The sequence below is a fragment of the Pseudopipra pipra genome, chromosome 14 (assembly GCF_036250125.1).
Source record: "Pseudopipra pipra isolate bDixPip1 chromosome 14, bDixPip1.hap1, whole genome shotgun sequence".
NCBI lineage: Eukaryota > Metazoa > Chordata > Aves > Passeriformes > Pipridae > Pseudopipra > Pseudopipra pipra.
In genome coordinates this window covers 2,630,357-2,650,953 of record NC_087562.1, presented here as the reverse complement: position 1 = coordinate 2,650,953, position 20,597 = coordinate 2,630,357, and the positions used below count along the sequence as shown (strand labels likewise).

The 20,597-nt window shown below is 46.4% G+C and overlaps 1 protein-coding gene across 4 annotated transcripts in view; it reads left to right on the top strand.

Moving 5' to 3' along the window:
• The window catches only part of RANBP10 (RAN binding protein 10), a 58,552-nt gene that overhangs the window by 36,571 nt on the left and 1,384 nt on the right, over positions 1-20,597 (top strand). For 3 of the 4 annotated variants that reach the window (XM_064670830.1, XM_064670833.1, XM_064670832.1), the window contains 9 exons: positions 6,082-6,104; positions 10,933-11,117; positions 12,195-12,307; positions 14,693-14,801; positions 15,700-15,848; positions 16,597-16,792; positions 17,500-17,624; positions 18,490-18,635; positions 19,121-19,232. In XM_064670830.1, coding sequence (XP_064526900.1) covers positions 6,082-6,104; positions 10,933-11,117; positions 12,195-12,307; positions 14,693-14,801; positions 15,700-15,848; positions 16,597-16,792; positions 17,500-17,624; positions 18,490-18,635; positions 19,121-19,232 — 1,158 coding nt within the window. The remainder of the gene's footprint in view (positions 1-6,081; positions 6,105-10,932; positions 11,118-12,194; positions 12,308-14,692; positions 14,802-15,699; positions 15,849-16,596; positions 16,793-17,499; positions 17,625-18,489; positions 18,636-19,120; positions 19,233-20,597) is intronic. The other variant, XM_064670831.1, reaches the window with a different exon arrangement.

The following is a 20,597-nucleotide window of genomic DNA, read 5'->3' as shown; positions in this document are numbered from 1 at the left end:
AAATGCCTTTCTCTTGGATGACATGTTCTCCACCCCAGATAAATTCTTGTTATGCAGAAAGTTTTTATAAGTTCATCTCACCTTTTGTGCTGGGATTCATTTGGTTTGTCAGGGAGGGACAAGCACTCCTTTCCTTTGCTTCTCCTTGCTGCGTCGATTCAAGATGAAGAAGCTGGCAGAAGAATACCCTGCTCAAAACACTTAACAGAGCAAAGTTGTTTTGAGTTACTGGCTGGGCTGAAGGAGGGAGTGGGATTGGAGTTCAGTGTGTGCCTGGAGAGGGCATAATTTCTGGTGAGCTCTTGGGAAAAGGACTGAGCTCCCTGGGATTAGAGAGTGATGGACATACTGGACAGAGTCCAGCAAAGGCCTGCCTAGATGATGAAGGGATTAGAGCATCTGTCCTGAGAGGAAAGGCTGAGAGAGCTGGGGCTGTTCAGGCTGCCCATGTCAGTCCAGTACTGGTAAGACAAGTAGAGGCTTGAGAGCAACAGCTGATGGTGTAGAGCATGAGCTGTTACTTAGGAATGAGACAAGTTCATACAACAGTGACTGAGGTGATGAAATAGTTAAACATATTTCACAAAATCTCTCCATTTAGTTGCTGTCCTTGATTTTTAGCATATATTTACACAGAAGCCCTGTGGTGGTTTGTGCTGTGCCCCTGTGGATGTTTTGTGTTGTTGGACTGGGTGGTTTTCCAGCTTCACTGTTTTTCAGCCTGACAGTGCCGTTACTTTTCTCCACAACGGAAGTGCAAGAGTCAGGAGCAGGCCAGGTCTTCTATTTAATGAATATGAATTTGTTAATTTGAAATTTAATTTATTTTTAATGATCAGGAATCTGCACGGTATAAGCTGTGTCAGTTGGAAAGTCGTCGCTTGCTCCTTCTCCGTTCCGTTCCCAGGACCATGTTGTGCCTGAGTGTCTGAGCAGATGTAGCTGAACAAAGAGCCCAGTTCAGTAATTCTGTGTTGCCTTTCATCATTGCCACCCTGTGATTCTTTGCCTTGTGTCCTGTTCAGAGATCTGGTTTGTTTGGGACACTGGGAGTGCTTTGCAGCAGTGAAGTGATCTAGTCTTCCTTTCTTAAATTTTAGTGCTCCTTTCCCTTCAAAGATGGGGCTTTTTTGGATGGAAAGCTTGTGTTTTTCTAATCTGGCATTGAATGACTCCTTGGGGAACAGCCTATCCCAGCAGTGAACAATGCCAGTGGGAAGAAAGAGGAAAGGAAGGGAACTGTGCTTGGAGAACAGCATCAGATATCAGCACTGCTGTGCCCTGGGTGTCCTCTTGGGCTCTTCAGACATACAGTGCAAGACAGGACTTGTCTGAGAAAATGCCAGGTAGAAGACTCAGCTGAGCATTCACAACTGGCTCCTGTGTGTACCAGCTTCTCTTTGAGCTGTGGTAACATGATGGTTGTACTGAGAGAGGAGAGACGGTGTGGTTAGAGGAGACAGGGATGGAAGTGCCACAGAGCAGCAGACCTGAGTCCTTGCTGGGTGACCCCACAAGAGCTGCAGGAACATTTTACTGCCTTTTTTACAAAAGCAGAATGAAAACCTCATCCAGGAAGACTATTGTTAAGGGCCAGTAGTGTCTGTTTGTGTCACTGGAAAAGAAACACAGCGTCCAAGAGAAGTGCTTCCTGTGGATTGCTGAGGAGAGGAGCCCTTGGCCACAGATGGCAGTCACCTGGCTGTTACACAGCTCCTTGTGGGCTCAGGAGGACACTGTGAGGGAGGAGGTGAGGCAGGTGTCAGCAGAGGAACCGAGGCCAAATGGAGGCAGAGGCAATTTATCTGGAAGTCAGAATGCTTTCTTCACTGATGGAAGCATCTCCTTGAAGATCTTGAACTTTTTATGGTATTTTGTGCTAACTCGAGAATCTCATTTCGGTGTTGTGTAAACCCAGGGTTTACCAGGAAGGGGTTGAATGTGTTTTTTCCTGATGTTCCCTGACATAAAGCCCCTGTAGCTGTCTACATCTCCTCTTAGGAGATGAGGTCATTGTGTAATCCTGCTGCAGATACTAAAAATATTCATGAGACTAATGAGCCCCTTTGTGAGGCCAGTTAGCTTGAGAGTAGGGTTTCAGAGTTTGAATTTGTCTTGCTTTTAATGGAATTACTGTAGCTTTGTCTTTCCACTTCTCTCTTCACCATTTCAGTCCTCTCCTTTTCATCTGTTAATTAGACACCCCCCCTTTTGTTTTCCTTGCAATTTCTTCTGTTGCTTAACTTTTATCTTCCATTGTCTCCATACTTTTTCATTTAATCAGATCCATCAGGAGCACTGTATAAGAACTGTTTTCTTGGCCATCACAAATTCTGGATGTTCTGGTTGGAGCTAAGTCTTGAACTTTGTTTGGAGACGTCACATGAAAACTGTTTGACATCGTATGTAGTCTTAATTCTCTGTTCTGGAAAATGTCTTGAATGTCTTCTGGCTGCTGATGAAACGCTTTTGACAGGTTCTGAGCAGAGTCCTGGCAGTAAAAAGTACAATGAGATGTGGCTGGAAGTGTGGTGAGGGTGAATTAGGAGAGAAGGAGGGAGAAATGTTGGGGCTCCAACCATTAAGCAGAAAGTCTTGGCCCAGGACATAAGGAGAGGATGTGACTGCTACAGGTCTCTGGGTTTAAGTGGATGAGTTTGCTCGGGGACTAATGTAGGAGTGTCTCAGATCTCAGACTTTGACAGCAGACCAAGGTAAATGGAGCAGCAGGGCTATAAAAAGAGCACGCAACCCTCTGAAGTCTTGGCATAGAAAACTTCCTGTAGCTTGAGTTCTAGTGCAGGCTCTTGGAAAGACTGAGTTAACCTGTAAAGTAAAATATCCATTCTGCAGCCAGTTTAGAGACTGAGGGAAACATTAGGGATAATGAAGAAATCTGTTGTCATAGAGATCCACAGGTGTCAGTCCCAGGTTTAGTAGGTTTGTCCCCAAAACTTAAAATGAAGTTTGCAGAGAGCAAGAGCATTGGGTTGTTTAAAACAACACTTCAGATTAATCAAATTTAAAATCACAGAATCCTGGAATGGTTTAGGTTGGAAGGGACCTTAAAGGTCATCTCATTCCAACTACTCTGCTATGGGCAGGAACACCTTCCACTGGATCAGGTTGCTCATAGCTGAATGTGTTGGTGCTTATTGCAATCCATCAGCACTGCTTTAAGGATTCTCTGCATCGAGGTTGCCTAAACAGATGCTGGAGGAGTATCCTGACATGCAGGCAGGGGAGTGCCGTGTCTCCACACCCAAATGCATGTTGTCTTGTGCAAATTGAATTCTGAAATGTCTTGTGAGGACAGTGGCCAACTGTGAGGCAGACAGGATGTTTGTTACTGGGTGGAGAGCAGAGACATGCCAGGAGGTCCACATTGTGTGCATGGGGACGTGCATAAGTGTGTTTTAGTCATGGAAAACTGGAAGTCCTTTGATTAGATGGCAGGTGAAGGTGTTGATCTCCTTGTGCCCCCTTCATTTAATGCCTTTATATCACTGCCTTGATGATCATGTTAACATTGTGGACTTAGAGGAGAGGCTCTTCACACCTTTGCTCTTGCCTCCTGACATCTTGAGTTGTCCAGTTCTTATGTCCTTAAATTTATGAAGGTTGATGTTTTAAATTGGATGCAAAGTTTGGAGATGCTGCAGAGAGAGGATGCAGTTTCACATTCAGCTGCCTAGTTGGAGCTGTGATTGTTTCACTCTGTGCTGTTGAGTTTGCTGGGTGCAGGTGTGGAGCAGTGCAGATGGAGGATGAACTCTAAGCAGACATGTTTGTGCAACAGATCGAGTGCTGTGGCATAAAGCATTTTATTAGTCTTAGTTGTGTAACAAAAGGTGCAAAACATACATTTGTCTTGTCATAAGGGCAATGTAATAAGTTTATTTATAGAATCACAGAGTAATTTTCGCTGGGAGGGATCCCTGGGGGTCATGCGTCCAACACCCTGCTGAAAGCAGGCCCAGCTAGATCGTGTTACTCAGAAACTCATCAAGCTTTTACTGTCTTCAAGAATGGAGATCACCCAGGATTTTTTTTCTGGTCCCCTAATTCAGTGTTTGACCACATTCATACTGAATTTTTCTGATCAGACTTCCCCATGTTGCAGCTAGTCTTTGTTGCCTCCTGTCTCCTGCCACCAAGCATCTCTGAGAAAAGTCTTTTCTATACCCTTCCATAAGGTAGTTGTAGGCAGCAACAAGTGTCTGCCCTAATGTTTTTAAGACTGAACAGTGGCTTTTCCCTTAGCCTCGCTTTGTCTTGCTGGCCTCTGCTGGACTCACTTCAGTCTCAGTGTGTCTTGTGTTGGAGAGCCCAAAAGTGGACATCATACCACAAATTAGACTCACAAGGGTTGGAAGAGAAGGGAGAAATCCCTTCCTTTAACCTATGCTGTTGCTAATACAACCCAGCTCTGCTCTCACTAATACAGCTCAGGAGGTGTTGATCTCCCTCACTGCACAGACCCACCACTCTGCTCTCCTTGTTGCCCAGCAAGACCCTGAATCCTCTTCTGCTTTATCTCCAGTCAGGCCCAGCCTGTCCTGTTTTCTGGGAATATTACAACCTGGTGGCAGGGCTCTTCAGTTGCTTTTGTTGAGCTCTGGGGGGTTTTTGCTGGATAATTTCTCCAGCTGTAGCACTGTGCCCTGCAGGCTGTTGTCCACTCTGCTGTTTGGTGACAGCTGTGACCACACTCCATCCCATCATCAGGGTCATTGGTAAAGACATTAAACTGTATTGGCCCTGCCATCGATCCCTGAGGGGCAACTCCTGGACTTTGAGCTGCTGATCACAGCCCTTCGATCCTGACAGTCCAGCCAATTTTCCACCCACCTTGTAGTCCACTCAAAACCCGTATCCTTGTCCATGTGCTGGAAGCAGTTCCAGCCGTACAGCGGCACGAGCCGGGCCACCTTTGGCTCCCAGTGATGCTGGGGGCAGAGGAGGACTCCAGGACAACAGGCTCAAGGAGATTGACCTCATTCTGGCATAAGGGTAGAAACAAGCTTTCATGCAGCTGAGCAAAACAACTGCAAAGTGGGAAAAAAAAAAAATGTCTGAGTGAGGAACAATATTTGGGCAACGTGAGGAGGTGAGGGAAGTGCTTACTGAACACTGTCCTCAGCCAGCTGTTCAACATCACCTGTATGCACAAATTTTGGTTGGGTACAGAGAGGGCACTCAGCAGACAAGGTCCAAACTGCCAGGATGTTCCTTAAACCATATTGGCTGTCTGCCAGGATGTTAATTTAACTTTATTGGATGTTTATTTAGTAAAATATTTAGGATTTCTTTCCGAGCGTTTGATTTTGGATCTGTGCTGTTTTGAATAGTAATTATTTGTTTCCTGTGTTGACTCCTAAAACTGGTTTAAATTACCGTTTCAGGCTGATGGGTTTGCAGAGCTGTGCCTGGGGTAGCCTGACTGTGGCTAAGTGTTGTCTCTAGCCAAAACTCTGTTAGCCACCCTAAGCAACAGCAGCCTCAGCTTAGCTGCCTCTTTTCTGGCATGCCAAGTGTTAATAAAAAGAGAAACCATAAACGTTTTTTCCCATTTCTTATACTTGGAAGTGTAGCAGCAGAGTGGAGGGTGCAGCTGTTCCTTGCACAGTGTTTCTCAGGTGCTCCTGGCTCCAGTTGCTGTTGCAGGGCTGTTCCCCAGCTGTGATGCAAAGTGTTGAATCCCTCTGGCTGGTAAGAAGAACTAGTTATAGCCTAAACCAAAGCACTGTTATACAAAAATTCTGTTTCTAAAGCCACAGCAAGTCTTGCAAACTAACTCCTTCAGAATAACAGAAGGAGAAGCAAAGGAAAGAGGAGCTGTGTTTAAAAATCAAATTTTTGGGAGAGATGTCGGAAACCCTGAACCTTTCTTCAGATGCAAAACTTTGCAGAGGAGGGGACTGGGGAGGGAAGTTACTTCTAAATATGTCAGGTGGTGAAATGCAAGGTCAAAGCTGGGATTTGCTGAAATACAGTAACGTTTTGTAGCATGTTGAGGATGTAGGCAAGCAGGGAAAAAAATCCTTTGTCTTTTTAATTCTAATATTTTTCCCCCCACAGGTATAGCCTTTACAGACCTCCCAGTAAGTACACCTATTTTCAGTATTTTAACTAAGAATGCAAATAGAAGGGAGGGGGAAGGGTGTGGGGGTGTGATTATTTTTCTGTTTGATGCCCTGTTAAAAAAAAACAAACCACAGTAACACACATTACTGAATGATGTAGATGCTCCTTTTTCTGAAACTTCCTGATCCTGTGACTGGGTTTGTGGGCTACTCACATGCCTCCTCTCATCCCTCACCACCTCTAAGAATATGTTGCTTCTTCCCCTGGAATTAAAGGAAGGATTCAGACTTTTTTGCAGGTCACTGTCTTCCAAATGCAACTTTGACTGTGAGGGGTATTTGTGCAAAGTTATAGAGTAGCCTCTCATATCCCATTATCTGAAAGCCCCAAAATGCCTCATGTTATTTTTCTCAGCTTCTTCCTCTCTCGCCCAAGTTTTGCAGCCACGGTGGAGTTCTGAGAACGGGACCATCAGCCTCTTGTGGTGTGTGCTCTCATTGCACAGGTTTTTCACAAGCCCATGATGAAGAACTGGCTCGTGGAGTTGCTGGAGGAATGTATTTGGCTGACAGTTACTCCTGGGGTTCACCAGCCCTGCTGCTGAGCTACTCCTGAGTGCAGTGGCACCCCCTGAGTTACTCCAGGCAGTGATGTCCAGTCAGGCCTTACAAAAGCACAACTTTCACAGTGGGTCATGAACAAGAAAAGGGTCCCTCTTTTTCAGACCCAAGTGTTCCTGGACAAGGAGGATTTGTTTAGGAGTAGCAGATAAAACCAGGTCAGGCATTCACCAGTAGATCCACTGCATCCATCTCTCTCACACGTAGAGCTTCTTGTCCTTAAGGTTGCAGCCCTTTGTAGTTAATAACCCCAAATGAATTTCCTCAGAGGAATTCCTTAATTTCCCTAGCTTCTTTAGGCCTCCAAAACGATCAGTTTTCTTGGCTGACCTCCCTGTTGTGTGAGAGGAGGCTTGCTTTGCTTTGTTCTGTACTTCCTGCAAAAAAATTTATTTTGTTCCTCTGATTTTCGTATTGTGAGAAATAGTGGCCAGCAATCCCTGTTCACCTTCCCAGTGGGATTTAGGGCTTTACAGATCTCTCCCATATCCCAGCCACTGCCTGCACTGAAGGATATTCCAGTTACTTGATTTGCCCTTTTCCCTTCAGCTGTCAATACAGCTCTATTTTTTTTTTGTTGTTTCTAAGCTCTTTGAACTTGATAATGTTGCAGTGTGTTCTAAACCAGAAGCTCTTTATGTGGCTTGTTTCACAGCAGTTTATTCACTTGGTCCAAGTACAGTTTATTGAAGTAGAAGAACATTTTGCCTGTCCATGAAGATTAACCTTTTGGAGTGAGGTCTTGTGACAACCTTGCATCCAGAGCAAGAAGAAGCTTCTGTGATATGACCCTTAGTTTTTGGTACTCTTTGCTTTCCCTCTGGCTGTAGATGACATTAGGAGTCACAGGGATACCATATTCCTTCTAATTTTTTCACCACTTTGTCTTCTCATTTGGCTGGACTGCTTCTCTTGTCAATCAGAAATAGCTGTCCAACACACATGCCACTGCTTTGTCATTTATAGCTCAAGTGTTGCTGCAGAGCTTCCCAGGACAGATTTTGCAGGCTGAAATTCCCTGTCCTGCTTAGCTTAGCTTGCATCCTGTTACTACAGTAGTGCATTTAATGGGCACTTGTGGGCTGTTCATCCCAGTGTTGAGTCTCTGTTAGGAACAGGGGATGAGCCATTGGGGAAACAGAGAGACTGAAGGGCTTTTGCAGCAGGGAGGTCTCACAGTGCTGCTGAGATTGAATTCAAAACCCTTCTGAGCCCAGGGTGTCTCCCTGTCCTGCTGTCCCTCGATCTGGCCAGATCATCCTTACAAGATCTTGGGCTCATTCATCTGTGTCCTGTGCAGAGGAGATGTTTTAGTGTGAAACTGGGAGAAGACCTGGCCAGGTGGGTTTTGGGATCAGCTACTCAGATGCCTTACAGTGGAGTCTCCAGTGGTTAATTGGTGTCCCTGTGCCTTTTACCAGCCAGTTTGCTGAGCTGTTTTCCATGGAAATCCCCTTCTGGCTTTTACAGCAGCAGCTAATCCATAACACTGTTTTTCTGGGCCAGGAAGGAGAACAGCTGATGCCCTGTAGGCCTCCTGCTATTGAGAATTATCCTTCATGAGATAATTCCTCTTTAAAAAGAGGACGAGAGAAGCCTGTGTGGGTCATGTCACCCCTTAGCTGTGGATGTGAGCAAGGATGGGAGACTTCTGCCTCCATGTGGATTTTGGATGTTCCTCTCCATATACTAAATGGCTCTGCTGCTGTGCTGGCAGCTTCATCCTAGGGATGCCTGCACCCAGCTTCATCATTCTCTTTTCCAATATCCTTGCCTTGGATTACTGCCTTCTTCCTTCACCCTTGCAGATACTGATGTATTCCATGTCCTCTTCTGGCCCTTTTTGCTCCCTTGATCCATGGATTCTTGGTAGTTCCAAACAGTTGAGGTTACCAGTGCCTTTCCTGAAGAAGAGGGTGCCAAACCCAAGACAAGCTTTTGTTTTATTTTAAGTATAATGACTATTGTCAGAGATTGTAGAAGTCTTGAGGTATCAGGGAATTTGAAGTTGATGTAATTTGCAAGTGGGATGTTTCCATTTATTACAGCACTGTGATCCAGGCTCAAACACAAAGCATCCATCATAGGAAAGAGGTGGAATGCAATCTGTGTTCTTCACCTTCTAAAACTGCAGTCTAAAAATTTAACTGCAGACAGGAGTGGGAACAGAAAACTTACCTGAGTGACCCTTGAAGTGCTCTGGTTTGAGCAGCTCCACATGAATTTTTGGCTGTGGATCTGATCCCCCAGAAGGGGCTGTGAGAGCTTTTCCTTGTGTTACAGCCCATGGGAAGCTGACAGGTAACACACATCAGTGAGAAGCTTGGCCAATAAGCCCCATTACTTTCATGCATTTTAAGCTTAAATAACTTTTAGGGTTTGTATGTCAGTGAGATTGCACAAGGAATTAAATTGACCCTTCAAGACAACACTAGTTTAGAAATCATTTCCTTGAAGTGCTTGTTCCAAAATTCCCCTTTCAGAGGCAACTGGTGAAGACAATATTTTGCAATATTTGCAGTATTAGGAAGCTAAAGTGGATCCTTTAAGTTGAAAACCAGTGTCAGACACAGCGAACCGTATTTGGTTCATCTTGTTTCGGTTTCCTCTGAAGGCTGTTTGCATTTGTACAAAAATACAACAGTGGGAAAAACCACATTTTGGCTTAGCACAAGCTGAAGTTAATACCAGAATAACTGCTTGAAATAGAAATGAGTTCCCACAGAGGGAGTTTCCCCTTTTGTGCCAGTTTAAGCCAATGCTTAGGCCTAACTCTTCCTTATACAAGCCTGTATCAGGTCTGTCCTGCCTGGAGGTTTGCCAAAACAATAGGAAATGAAAAAAAAAACAGAATGTGGAAGAGCCCAGGTTGGGATTGCAGGAGTGGAAAGGCAGAAGGAGGTCAAAAAACAGGTCAAGATCAGCAAGGGGGTTGTGAGCAACTGGCCACCAACACCAGGGGTCCAAGAGATGGTCCAGATGTCACGGGGAAGGTGTGCCTGAAGAACTTGGCAGGTCAGTGGTCTCTGTGACAAACTCTCCCTGCATCTGGCAGGGTGCTGGAGATACATGTAGTTCCCAACAGTTGCTAAACAGAGAGAACACATCCCATGTGTGAGAAATGGAATTCTAACTCTGAGATGATTTTAGAGAAGTTGAGGGGAAGCAGCTTCCCCTCAAAAATTAACATGCCCAGAAGTGGCTGAAAAATATATGATATCTTGTAAATTGTGTTTTTTTCCTTCTAACTTCCAAGTGTTTTGGGTGTCTGATTCCTGGCTTTGGAAGTTCTTTGGTTTACAATACTAAACAGTTAATAAAAAAGTCTTAAGTATGATCTGTGAAAAAGATCTGATCCCTCATTAGAGATATTTCCTTGTCAGTCACTTTTGAAAGAATAGAGAGACTGACTTCAAATACAGCATTTTCCTCTGATAGCTCTTCTGTATCGTGCCATCCCTGTACCTTTTCTGATGCTATTTCTCTTTTCCCAACATCTAAGTGGGCTCAGGAATTCAGTTTGTATACATAAGCTTATTCTTAAAATAGTGTGAATTCATAGAACTTCTAGATGGACTTTGGCCACCTATTTTCAATTAGATCATCTTTAGAAGCTGAATTATTGGCTGAATTTTAGAGGTATTTTCATGGTGGGAACCTTTCTCTTTTTCCCATGTCCTAGTGGTGTGTCAAAGCTTCCATTTGGATCCATAGGCTCGTTCTTAATATGAAATTCATCTTTCAAATATCCTGATAACAACTTCCAAGGAATAAAATAGTTCAGTTGAAACAGCAGAGAACACATAGATCTGTTGTTTGAGATGATGCACTTTTCATTGATTCTTCTCATTATTATTCTTATTATATTATTATTATATTAAATACCATGTTAATTATTATTATGTTTATTATTATCTGCTGGATCTTGAACTTGGTAGAAATTGCAGAAAACTAAGCCATCTACAGAAGCAGTCACAGCTCAATCACAGGCTGCTGGGGGATTGAACCTGTTGTTCTGTTTTTATGCAGTAACTTTTATAACTGCACAATAAGTCACAGGGTTCCCTGAGAAGCACCTAAAGGGCTGTTGCCTCTTCCTATTCCATTTTATTTATTTCAATTAAAAGAGGGGCTCTTTTATCTTAACAAACCACGTAACTGGAACCAGAAAGAGAAAGCCGCATTTAACACAGGGTTTGTTTTGGTTTTTTTTCTCCCTTCCCAGTCAAATCTCTACCCCACAGTGGGTCTCCAGACTCCAGGAGAGATCGTGGATGCCAACTTTGGGCAGCAGCCCTTTGTGTTCGACATCGAGGACTACATGAGGGAGTGGCGGGCGAAGATCCAGAGCACCATTAAGCGGTTTCCCATAGGAGACAGGCTGGGCGAGTGGCAAGCCATGCTGCAGAAGTAAGTCCCTGCCCTGCTGTTCACCTTCTTCCATCTTCTTAGCCTTTAAATGCTGATTCATGCTCTCTGATGGCAAAAATTGCCCCTCGCTGCGTTTTCGCTCGAGTTGTTTTGCCCTCTGTTTTGTTGTTCAGTGGTTTTCCCTGTGTGGATTGCTGCTGTTTGAAATGTAAAAGGTATGGGAGAAGTTTTCAGCCAAAAATGCATGAAGGATTGTAGGGATGGAGGAACATAATGTTTTGAGGTGATGCACTGGGGGAAGGGGAGGGGAGAGGACACCATGAAAACTCTTAACACAGGAGAAAAGCCAGGATGTAAATCAGCTGAACCTAGAAATGAAAGAGCAAGAAATAGCCTAAACCAAAGGCTTCCAAAAACTGAAAGCACATTATGACACTTCATAAATCTATGAATACTGAATGCAGTTCCCATTGCAAAAGGGATTGAGTGGAACTTGATGAGAACAATTGACAAGAGTTGTCAGAAGTCAGGAGTATCTTCTGCCTGAAGACACACTGAGGTGTGGAGTGTGTCCAGAGAAGGGCAGTGGGCCTGTGGAAGGATCTGGAGCTCAAGTCTGATTAGGAGCAGCTGAGGGAGCTGGGGGGGTCCAACCTGGAGGAAAGGAGGCTCAAGGGGGACCTTCTTGCTCTCTACAACTCCCTGACAGGAGGCTGTGGCCAGGTGGGGGTCAGTCTCTTCTCCCAGCTAACATGTGAGTGATGGGACAAGAGGAAATGGCCTCAAGTTGCACCACAGGAGGCTTAGATTGGACATCAGGAAGAATTTCTTCATTGAAAGGCTGGTCAGGCATTGGAACAGGCTGTCCAGAGAAGTGGTGGAGTCACCATCCCTGGAAGTGTTCAAGAAACAACTGGACATGGCACTTAGTGCTGTGGCTTAGTTGACATGATGGTGTTTGGTCAAAGGTTGGACTTGTTGATGTTGGAGGTCCTTTCCAACCTTAATGTCACTGAAATTGCAACTTCTGTTGTGTTGATTTCTTTTTTTTTCTCCAGTGTGATGATCCTGTTTCACCAATGTCACTTCATCTCTTTGTATTTTCTTTTTTTCTAGTATGGTTTCATCATATTTGGTTCATCATGGGTACTGTTCCACAGCAACTGCCTTTGCCAGAGTCACAGACACCACAATCCAGGAAGAACAGACCTCAATAAAGAATAGACAAAGTAAGTCATTCCCAAAGTGTGGCACACTGGCCATGTGTTCCCTTCAGGACTCTGCAGAGGAGTGAAGTGCTGTGGAAGCAAAGAAGTTACTCCATGACATTATAAAGCTCTCCACAGCACACTGGGTGGGTCAGTAGAGCTTGGGAACCTCTGCTGGGAGCACTTTTCCCATCATCACTGTGTCCCCTCCACCCTCTGCCACCTCTGCCTGGAGAACTGCCCTGTGCTTGCCTTTGCCTGTCTGCTGTGCTTGGCCTTTGCCTGAGCTGAGGTCACTGTGCACCAGAGATCCCTTTGGATTTGAGTCCTTTGCTGCAGGCTGTTGCAGCAGGGGCAGTCCCACAGTCACAGGGGCCCAGACACATCCCTCTGTTCTGACTGCAGCTCCCAGAGTTAAGGACTCTCCCAGTCCCTCTGCACATTTTGATTTCAGGTGACATTTTTGTATACTGAGGGTTTTTTGTATTCACAGCCAAGGTGTTTAGCTCACACTAGGTGAAGAATTCATATTGTGTCTGTTTTGGTTGCTACTGTTTCCTTCCCCATGCCTCATCTCTCAGCTTGTAAGGCTTTTGGCTCCTGCAGAATCAGGCCCGCAGCTTTCCTCTGCTGTACCTTTATTTTAAGCTTTTCTATTCACAGGCTCAGACTGCAGAGTGGCAGAACATTGGTGTGCTTTCTGCATTCTCCTGGCTGTTGAATACAGGCTGCATCCCACCCTGTGCATTGCCCTTCCCTTTGTGAACTGCTCCTCCTGTGACTGTTACGGGTCGGGAGCGTTGTGCCCCTTTGTGGCTCGCTCTCCATACATTGCATGTGCTTAGCCAGCATTCAGGTTCATCTGGGGACTCTGCTTTTTAAATAACTTGTAGTTGCTGCCTGTTAGTGCTGATGGGCTTTTGTGCTTTCCAGGTCATGCATTATGCAACCCTGACCCCAGCCAGTGTTCCCACTGGTGTGGGTTTAGCCGGCGGAGCCTCGTGTTTGTCTGAGGGCAGGGGATGAGGCAGGCGGAGGGAGGGGAACACAGAGCTCCCAAGCTGGGGCTTAAATAAAAGGTGTGAGGAAAACACAGATGGGAAAACAAAAAAGAAGGGAAAATGAGAAAGGAATGGCATCCCTGAGAGTTGCCAAACGAGGCAGAGCAGGGAGCTGTCAAAAGCAGCGAGACTTAAAAACGGACGTGCGAGGAAGGAACAGAGTGAAGTGAGAGCTCTTGTGTTGGTGTGAGAGCCACGGCTTTGGTTCCAGCTTTCAGCTACCATAACAAGCTAATAGACAGTGAGAAGTGGGAGCCAAGACAAGTCATTGCAGTTTGTTACTGGGGATTGTTAATGAGGATTTACCAGGCTGGGCTTCCAACTGCTCATGGTTAGCAAAAGCCACAGCCTTACTATCTGAGCCTCTGCTTGCAAAGCACCTCACAGGCTGTTCAAAAACTTTCCTCTGTTGCTTATAAGGAGTGCTGGAAAAACAATGCAGTTTTAGTTTTAAGTACATTTAGGTTTTTTCTTTTATTTTTTTCTATATTTAGAAAAAAAAAAAATGCAAATCTGTAGATCAGCAGCTTCTCTGAGTGTTCAGGGATGGGATCTCAAGATGAGTCTGGCACTTGTGTCTTCTGACCCACCAAAGGAATATACATGGGACATGAACACGCAGCATGATAGGTGTCTTCTGCCCTGTCTCTTTACAGCTCCTAAAAATGTACAACTTGTTGAGCTGTTTCTAGCTTAGTCAACAGCTGGTTCTAGGAGCCAGTTTGGCTCATTGCAGGCCAAACTCAGGTTAATTCTCTGGTTAATTCTCTCAATACATTGAGATGAGACTTGCAGGAACCCAGTTTTGCTGATATAATTACTTCTGCTTAGAGGTGGGGATACTGGGGATACTGTGCTGTGGTTTAAGCCCACAGACCCTCTAAGAATACTCCTCTTATCTGATTCCCAGCCAGACATACACTTCCAAGCATGAACCAGTCAGAGGATGTAATATGGGGTGACTTAGGGGCTTCCCTCTGAAATTGTCATTTTCCCAGCAGCCTCCTTGTTTCCATCCAGCTGGCATGTCCTGCTTTCTTTCCCATTGCTGCAGAGCTCTGTGACTAAAGGACTAAAGTCTCGGAGCACCCCATCCCAGCTCACCTACTACACCCTTCAAAACCTTTAAAAAAATACCTGGGTATTTTTTTGCTGCTAAGAAATCCTCCCTCATTTTCACATGGTTTTCCTTGCCCTAATCCATAATAAACAAAATGTGGTCCCCAGTTCTCCCAAGCCCTTGTGCAAGGTGGTTGTGGGGAGCTGGGTGGTATATATGAGACAGCCCTTCTGGCTGTTCCTGTGGGCTGGTCCTGTGTGTCACCAGGTCTCCCTTTGCTTTCAGGAATACAGAAGCTAGTATTAGCAGGCAGAGTGGGAGAGGCTATAGAAGCCACCCAGCAGCTCTATCCTGGCCTCCTAGAACATAACCCCAACCTGCTCTTCATGTTAAAGTAAGTATGAATAGCTTTATATACTCTCTACTCCTGAAATGTGTAGATGCCCAGACATCCAGACCAGCTGCACACATTGCTCTAAATTCCAACCGAGATTCCCTTTGGGAGTCCTTTGTATAGTGCTTGTAGCCCTTTGCTGCTCAGAGCCGGTGTGGCTTTGCCTCATGAGGTCAGGCAGAGTTGGGTGACTTTTAGCTCTGCTGACTGCCAGAAACTCCTTCACAGGTGGTGTTCACTTGTCTTGTGGAGAACCTGCATTGCTGGAGCAGTGGCAGTCACTGTGAAGGTTCCTGGAAAGGCAGAGGAATGGAAAAGGCTGTGTGGGGTAGAGACTAAAGGAAAAAATGTTCCAGTTCTCCAGCTGTACAGAGCAGCTCTCCCAACCTTCTGAGACATGAGGACAGTTCCCAGTAAAGCTAAATGAGGAGCTGTCCTCACTGTCACTGAATTTTTTACTCTTTCTTCTCTATTTTCCATTGGCCACCAGTGTTTTTAGGTTGATGGAGCAGGGAAGGACCTGTGATGTTTGACAGATTTAGTATCTTCACCCTGAAAAAATCTTCCACAGTTGAATTTTGGAGTACCTGCAGAGGAGGTGGAGCTGAAAGCTGTAGAGGATCAGTTTCTTCTTAGCACAGTGGAATTAAACTTGGTTTTTGGGAATGTCTCAACATTTATTAGCATCAGAGTTGCAGTTTCTGGATTCCTCCTTCCTGTAGCTTTATCAGACCACTCACAAGGGCATCAGGAGTCTGAAATGTCCTTTTGAAAGCAAAGGAGTTTTAACTCCTTTGCAGTTTCTAGGACTTCTCCACTGGGGAGCTGAGGGGGACTCAGTGCAGAGCATCCTGGCTGTCACGCACCCTTTTCCCCTTCTCCCCTCCTATGAAACCAGGTGTCGGCAGTTCGTGGAGATGGTGAACGGCACGGACAGCGAGGTGCGTTGTTTCAGCGCCCGCAGCCCCCGATCCCAGGACAGCTACCCCGGGTCCCCCAGCCTCAGTCCTAGACACGGATCAAGCAACTCCCACATTCACAGTACCGGTAAGTGTGTCCTCCCTGTCTCCCAGTGAGAAGATGTGCTGGTTTAAAGGTAAAGCAGCAGGGGAAATGAACTCAACTCAAAAGAGAGATTATAAATCAGAATAACAATTTAATAAAATAATACAATAAGTACAGTTTTACAGACAAACAATTGGTTTTAACCCACAAAACCCAAATGTATAACCCAGCACCCTGGGGCATGAACAGAGTGATGTTCTTTGCCCCCCCTCAGTCCAAAGTAAAAGGAGAGGGGAAAACCTGTTGGTGAGAGTGCTGGTGCAGTCTGGTCAAGAGTGGTGATTGCAGTCTGGTTGAAAAGTGGTGGTTGCAGTCCAGTCGAGAGCGGTGATCTGCAGTCTGGTTGAGAGCGGTGAGCTGCAGTCTTCCTCTGGATCCCACAAGTGGTTCAAAAAGTTCCAAGACTCCAAAATTAGATATTCTCCAGTTCAGGCAGGAATGCCCAGCGCTTCCCTCAGGGCGGGGAGCTCCACAAAGGGTGTGAGGACAAGAGCATCCTCCTATCTCACAGGCCTCTTGGTTTTGCATTAGTTGTCTGCAGAGCAGTTTTTTTCAGAATAAAGAAGGTTTTGAAGGCGGCCCTTTAGTGCAGCCACCAGTGACTCGGTGTCTCACTGATGCACTGGTGAGAGGAGGTCAGGAAAGCAAAGCCTCTTGTTCCAAATTGTTGACTTCACAACAGAGTAATATTGTCAGTCTGGTCTTATTTTTCTTTTTTCTTGGCTTTCAGGAGCAGATAGTCCAACCTGTAGCAATGGAGTCATGTCCACAAAAAGCAAACAGAGTCACAGTAAATACCCAGCACTGAGTTCATCATCTTCATCTTCCTCCTCCTCTTCCCCCTCATCTGTGAACTACTCTGAGTCCAATTCTACAGATTCTACCAAATCTCAGCAGCACAGTAGTACGAGTAATCAAGAAACCAGGTATTTTTTTTTTCCTCTGGAGACACCTGAGTGAGAGTGGGATGGTGTGAAAGGGCTCAGTGTGCTTTCTGAGGAGCTAGAAGGTCATCTGTCCTGCCCTTCTGAGCAATATTTGGTATCTACAAGGTCACTACAATTCCCAGCAGCCACAAACCTGTTCCAGTTTCCCTTCTGTGGCTCAGGCTTGGAGGCTTATCTCATAAGGAATATTATGATGCTCCTTTTCCAGACACCAAGCTGTCCCATTACACTGGTGCCATGGGTTTGTCTAGACACTCTAATCAGTAGTTATTCAGCAGTCTCAGCCAGCCTGCTGTCCTGAACATTTAAGTGTTCTGTATTGCACTCTCTGCAAGGACTGAGGGCTTAGCCAAGATTCCCCTCCTGTGCAGTCTGTTAGTGTGTTATCTATTGTCTGGCTGCTGTTTGCTGTCCCAGGGATGAACACTTCCTGAAGGGAAAATGCAAAGCACTCTGCACCTGGAATTATGACAGGCACTTCCAGAACAGAAACCTGTTTCATAAATTGTATTCAGAAGCCTGCAACATTTTTTGCTACACTGACTTAGACCATCTGGCTCCCTGTAGTCCAGCTGGCACCTTTCCTTCTCTGCTGGCCATTGCTGGGCAGCATTTGGCACATGAGCTCTTAATTTCTTCCCTTTCTAATTTAGACATCTAACCTTTCTTCCCTCTTTTTACTTCAGTGACAGCGAGATGGAAATGGAGGCTGAGCATTATCCCAACGGAGTCCTGGAAAATTCATCCACCAGGATAATGAATGGCACCTACAAACATGAAGAGATCCTGCAGACGGATGAGTCCAGCATGGGTAGGGCCTCAGAGGCAGGAGGGGTAAAGGGAAATAAAAAGAGCTGGTATCAAGAGTTAAAACTGTGATTGGATAGTGGGGAGTAAAACATGTACTTTGGGCTTCTTTCCCCACCCAGTGAATGAAGTTCTCAAGGTGCCTGTTCCATGGGGAAAATTAATCTGTCCTGGAACTAAAACTAGGTCTGGCTTTTCACAGTCTCACAGCAGTGCTGGCGATGTTGTGGAGCAGGGGAAGCAGTAGGAGTCAAAGGCTTGTTCAGTGTTGGTCATGGAATCCAGCTCAGAGCAGTCCTGGCAGAAGTGCCAGCTGGGGAGTTGAGCTGGGCTGTGCCTCAGCACGGCTGGTCAGCTGTGACTGTCCTGTTTGTGGGTGCTTTAGCCAGGAGGGAGAGGATGAATTTGCCACACTACCTCTGAAACTGGGGATTCCTCCAGTTGAAATGGGTCTTGTGGCCACTAATACTGGGAAGCTGGTGGTGTTGGCATGTCTGCCTGAAAGTTTTCTGAGTCCAGGATTTGTTAAACCGAGGGATTTCTGTGTTGTGTATGTTGTATTACACACATGAAAGGGTAACACAGCTGGAGTTGCAAGCTCCTGGGATTTTATCAGGAGACTTGATTTCTAGGTAGTCCTGTGGCATTAAACTGAGCTCAAATCTTTCCTGTACTTATCAGGCACTGTGAAAAGCCCACTGCTGGCTGTTGTAGTGCAGGAATCACAGAAAGCGTCCACTGGAGTAAACTTAGAGCAGGGAGCAGCCACCTGCTCCAGAAGGGGAAGGAGTTTGTGGGTGTCATGACACAGAGCGGGCATTGGTGAGGAAGGAGAGATGACTGTTCCTTCTCCACTGCCCTTCCTCCAGAAGACAGCTGTCCCCAGAGGCAGCTCTGTGGAGGGAACCACGCTGCCACCGAGAGAATGATCCAGTTTGGGCGGGAGCTGCAGATCCTGAGCGAGCAGCTTTGCAGAGAATATGGGAAGAACACCGTGCACAAAAAGATGCTTCAGGTAAGCCTGGGCCTTGTGCTGCATTGCAGCAGTTCTCTGGGCCAGGACTGGGGGTGTGGGTTCCCTTGCAGACCCTGGGTAGCCCCCACTTCTGCACCTGCTGAGGAAGAGGGGCCTGCATGGGGATCAGAGGTCAAACCATGAACGTAGAGCATCTACACCCAATTCTCAGCACAGGAGAGAACTACAGCTCCTGCCTGCCTTCCTGGAGCAACTGCATGCTCTTCTTCTCTCCAGGTGACACTCTACCTGCCTTCCTGTGCTGGCTCCCCTGCCAGGTGGAGGGGGCACCCTCTTTAACCCACTATCTTGATGGCCCAGTGTGGTCCTTTGCTGCCAAGAAGAAAAGGGCCATTTCTTTTCAGGAGGTAGGCACCTGTCACCGTGGTGATGGCAGGAGGTGCCCCAGCTGACGGACTTGGTGGTTCTCCTGTGTGTTTGCAGCCTTGCAGGACCTCACTGTGCCTCTCTGTTCTCTCACACAGGACGCCTTTAGCTTGTTAGCTTACTCAGACCCTTGGAACTGCCCCGTTGGCCAACAGCTGGACCCGATCCAGAGGGAACCTGTGTGTGCTGCTCTCAATAGTGCTATATTGGGTAAGATCTGGTTCCTGTGGGAGCTGTTCCCCCTGGACACACCTGCTCTCAAAGGCAGTCCTGTGGTGGCCAAGCCTGCAAGTGTTAGGGAAAGTTCAGGAGTTCTTGTTTTCAGCTTTGGCCTCTCTTTCTGTTGCTGGGGACTGTCAGGGCAATGATGCAGGAAGGGGGGTGGGAGGGAAGCCTGCAGAGAATGGATCCTCCTGAGAAACTTCTTTTGGCTCCCTTCCTTGCATCTTCCTCAGTGCTGCTTCCAAGGATGCTCTTTAGGATTTTCCTCCCCTGCTTATAGAAGAAACCAAGATCTCTTTGATGCATTTCCTGCCCCTCTTCCTTCATGTTCTGAACCTACCTGAATCATTTTGCAGGCATTACCAGGGCGCTTTTCCATGCTGTGTGGGTTGGCAGAATTGAGTCCTGGCATCATCCCACTTTCTGGGAGGGAATGCAGTTGCTCTCTTGCAGCCCCTCATGAGTGAAGCTGTTTTCCATAGTGTTGGCTCTAAAGCAGAGGGGAGCCATAATTCCAGTTACCTTTGAGTTCATGCTGAACATGCAGAGTTAAATGCAGACAGGGTTTACCTTCCCTTCAAGCACTGCCTCTGTGTGTTCCCACCCTGTGATATGGCTGCCAGATCCCAGAGAGCCTGACTCCCTGCAGGGCAGGCCCTGTTGCTCTTTCCCTTACGATCTTAACTGCACTGAGAGGGCCCTGCTCTGTGCAGAGATCTGGTTATAGCTTGGTTTTCTTCAGCTGTCAAGGCAGCTCCTCTTCTTCTGATAAGCTTTGCTCTTTGTGTCAGCAGGATGGTTGGATCCAGGTATGAGCAGTCTGTTGCCCTCCTCTGTGTCCTCAGAGCTGAACATTTATGCCTGTTCTTCCATTTTCCTTAGACAAGCACGTTCCGTGGCCCAACAGCTTGTTGTCATTTGCCCCCATCTTGAACCTGGTGTAGTAAATGCAATGGCCTGCCATGATGGAAGTCTTTGCTGCCCTCAGTGTCTTGCTGTCCCTTTACTGATCCTCCTGGCACCTTCAGCTCCAGAAAAACCCACGGTGGGGAAATAATGAGGTTATGGCCTGCCACCAGTCTGCGACAAAGGGATTGATTTGTTCTAGGCAGGGCCCTTGAACCTGTCACCAGATCATGCCCATGCTGTGTCACTGCCCAGGTAACTTTGCAGGACACTCCCCAGTCCATCCACAGCAGCCAGACACTGTCCACTGGACAGGTTCTCTGTCGTGGAAACCCATGCTGGGCTCCTATGCCTGGTCTGGCTCACTGTGCCCGGGAGGATTTCCTAGGGGGTCTGTGCATCTCACACTGAGTGTGCCAGAAGGAGATTTAGAGATTGCCTTCTGGG